General features: G+C 53.9%; 1 protein-coding gene across 1 annotated transcript; it reads left to right on the forward strand.

The window, feature by feature from the left end:
• The first annotated feature begins 926 nt into the window (after positions 1-926).
• On the forward strand, positions 927-1598 carry TMEM125 (transmembrane protein 125). Its single transcript, XM_006886542.1, has one exon. The coding sequence runs from the start codon at positions 927-929 to the stop codon at positions 1596-1598; it is 672 nt and encodes a 223-aa protein (XP_006886604.1).
• The last annotated feature ends 1955 nt before the right edge of the window (positions 1599-3553 follow it).

A 3553-nucleotide genomic window follows, 5' to 3' on the forward strand; every position in this document is an offset into this window, starting at 1 on the left:
TGAGAAGGAAATTGGTATGTCCTTGTGTGATTCTCACAAGGTTGTAGTTGCCTTAGTGGTTTGAAAGCTCCAGAGAAAAGCATGACTGGGTTTTAAGTTGGAATCTGGACTTAAGTCAAAGCTCAAAATGTGGTCAGGTGTCAGTTTCTGAAAATCATTTGCTCTCTGTGCCTTCAGCTCTAAAGCATGGGGCTGGAGCTCAGGAGGGAGTCAAGTTTAAGAGAAGTTTGGGACCCATCAGCCTGTGGTGCTAGAGTTGTAGCTGAGAGAGTGGATGGGATGATAGGGGAGGGCAGGTGTCAGGCAGCAGGTCCTAAACTAGAGAGAAGGGGGAGGCAGGTCAGTCCTGAGAGAGAAGGTACAGTGTACACTCAGTGTACAGGCTGTGGAAGAGTTAATTCATACACCCTGCTCCGTCCCCACTGCCTTCCTCCCCCACCCCACCCTCCAGGAGCCAGCAGTGACAGCTGAAGCCATGTGAGTGTGATCCTGAATGAGGCTTTATCTCTAGCTGTTCATTCCATCATCCACTGTCCGCTGTGGCACCAGTTCCCTAGGCCGGCCGGGATGGGACAGGCATCTGGGAGAGCTGGAGCCAGAGAGGTCAGAGGCTGGGCAAGGGCGAGTCCCTGGGTGCAGGGCAAGGGGGGGGGGTGCCTTATGGGAGAGGGGTTTTCCTCGGTCACTGGGAGAGAGCTTCCCCAGAGGATTTGAGGGGAGAGTTTTCCACGACTCCCAGGAGGAAGATAAGGGCTGGAGAGGTGAAAACTGTGATTCCTTCCTACAGGTAATGGTGAGCTGTATAGTCTGGGCTGTGAAAGAAACAGGACTCTGGGCCTCTAACTGACAAGCAGGTAGTTGGGGCCCCCGGTCATGAGTCACATTAGGCCCTGAAGCCGACCCTCTGACTTCTGCCAAACCAAGTCATGTCTCAAGGAGAGGCCGGTGCCCCGGTGGGTGCCCCAGTGGGCAGGGGGCTGCCCGCAGACGTGCTGGCAGAGCAGGTGGAGCTATGGTGGTCCCAGCAGCCGAGGCGCTCGGCACTCTGCTTCGCCGTGGCCGTGGTCCTAGTGGCCAGCTGCGGGGCGGGCGGTGTGGCACTGCTGTCCTCCACCAGCAGTCGCTCGGGCGAGTGGCGGCTGGCATCGGGCACAGTGCTCTGTTTGCTAGCCCTGCTGGTGCTGGTGAAGCAACTGATGAGTTCGGCGGTGCAGGACATGAACTGCGTGCGTCAGCCCCACCACGTGGCCCTGCTGCGCAGCGGCGGAGGTGCCGATGCCCTCGTGGTGCTGCTCAGCGGCCTGGTGTTGCTGGTCACAGGACTGACTCTGGCCGGGCTGGCTGCCGCCCCAGCCCCCACCCAGCCGCTGGCTGCCATGCTGTCAGTGGGCATTGCTCTGGCCGCCTCAGGCTCACTCCTGCTGCTTGGCTTGTTGATGTATCAGGTTGGCATGAGTGGATACTGCCCCCTCCTTCGAACAGCTGCCCCCTCCACCTACGGCGGCCGAAGTGGCAGTGGCAGCATCTTCAGCATCTCAGGGCAGCTGTCTGCCGGCCAGCGTCATGAGACCACATCCAGCATCGCCAGCCTCATCTGACCAAGCCACTCCTCCTTCCCAGCAACCTGTCTCAACATCCACAGGACGTCAGGACGTGAGTGAGGGAGCGAACGTGTCAAGGAGAGTGAGCCTATCTATGTCACTAGGGCTGCGTCAGGTCTGTTTGGGCTTGTGGGAGTGTGTGACTGAGAGTCTGTGTCGCTGTGCATCCACGCCTTGAGAGCGTGCGTGTCTCCTAGGAACTGGGTCCTTGTGCCCACAGAACTGTCAGCATCTACCTGTGTCTGCGGTCTCTAGACAGAAGTATCTAAGAACTATGAAGATGACTCTTGACTTTTCAAAACTCCCTCAAATCCAACCCTGCCTCTGTAAGACCCAACAGGAATTTCTACAGGCGTGACTGTTGCCCCACCCAAGCGACTTCCCCAGTGACACTTCTCTGAGGAAGGTGCCTGGCAGCAAAGTGGAAAGTACATAGGCTCCACAATGCCACAGGCCTGGACTGGGATCCCTCTACCACACACCAGCTGGAAGACATTGGGCAAGTGACCTAACCTCTCCAAGCCTCAGTTCCTGGAAGGTCATGTTCCTGATAGTGTCACTGCATGAGATCATCTATGGGAGAACTGGCCTTGTGGCAGATGTGCAATAAAAACAGGGGTTGTGATTGTTATTGTTCTTGTCATTATCTCATCCTCTTAGAAACCCTTCCCCCTCTCCATCCTTTGCCAAGCTAATTCTTTGCTCCTGTCTTGGATCTGTATAAGGACTGTGAAGAGCTCCACAGTGGTTTCCCTCCTCAGGTAATGTGGAGCTGTGGGGAAGAGGGGGTGAGGGGGTTCCCAGCTTGGGAAGGCAGTGGGTTTCAAGCCCCAGGGAGCAGAGTGTTCAGGGTGAGGGATCTGAATCCTTCACATAAACTCAAGAGGTGACTTAAGAGGAGGAGCTCTGAGGTTTTGGCAGCGAGCATCCTGCACTCTGTCCCCAGTTGTATTCTCTCTAACTGGTTCTCTTCAGATGACTCAGAAGCCACAGCTTCCTACCCCACCTTTAAAACCAGATCATCGTGGGTCTGTGTGGTCACTGCACAAGTTAGTCCAGTCCTGGGCTTCTGGCATGGGAGGGTTTGAAACCTTGGGATGTAAGAGTCACTTCCTGCTTGGAGTCAGTACCAGAGGGGGCCTCCCATCTGGAGTGCTGATACTTCCTGGGTAGCAACGGTAAAGGCTCATTTGGAAGAAATGCCCACAAGCAATTATTTCATCACTTCCTGCTTTGCAAGGTGCAGGTCGCATAAAGTCCCATGAAGAATACCAAGAGAGGCAGCAAATTGTGTGTGTGTGTGTGTGTGTGTAATTAGGGAGTTCTGATGGCCTAGTGGTAAGAAGCTGTGCTGTAATCACAATGGCACATGGTTCAAATGCCCCGGCTGATCCACAGAAGAAAGACGGGCAATCTCCCTTATAATTTATAGCCTCTGAAAATCCACTGGAGGATCAGCTGTGGGTTGGTTCTGACTTGATGGTACTCAACAACAACGTGTGTGTGTGTGTGTGTGTGTGTGTGTGTATAGATAGATAGAGGCCTCTGGGGCCTAGTGGCAAGAAGCTGCTCTGCAATCCCGAAGGCACGTGGTTTGAGGCCACCAGCAGCTCCTCTGGAGAAGAATGGGCGATCTCCTCCCATGTGGTTAACTGCCTCTGAAAACCCACCAGAGGGTCAGCAATGGGTCAGTTCCAACTTGATGGTACACAACAACAACAACAACTATATATATATATATATATATAGTTGTTGTTATGTGTGGTCGATTTGCCTGTGACTCCTAGCGACCCTATGTACAACAGCCATAAACCCTTCTCTATCCTGTGCCATTCTTCTCCCCCGCTTTTTATAATTTTAATGAAAGTTTACAGAGACTTTGGATTTCCATTCATTCATTGCTGCACACTTTCTTCCTTGCCCACCCCTCCCCACCCCACCCAGGTCACTTT

The sequence above is a fragment of the Elephantulus edwardii genome, unplaced genomic scaffold, assembly GCF_000299155.1.
Source record: "Elephantulus edwardii isolate Elephantulus edwardi_28Jun2011 unplaced genomic scaffold, EleEdw1.0 scaffold00049, whole genome shotgun sequence".
In the NCBI taxonomy this organism is placed as follows: Eukaryota; Metazoa; Chordata; class Mammalia; order Macroscelidea; family Macroscelididae; genus Elephantulus; species Elephantulus edwardii.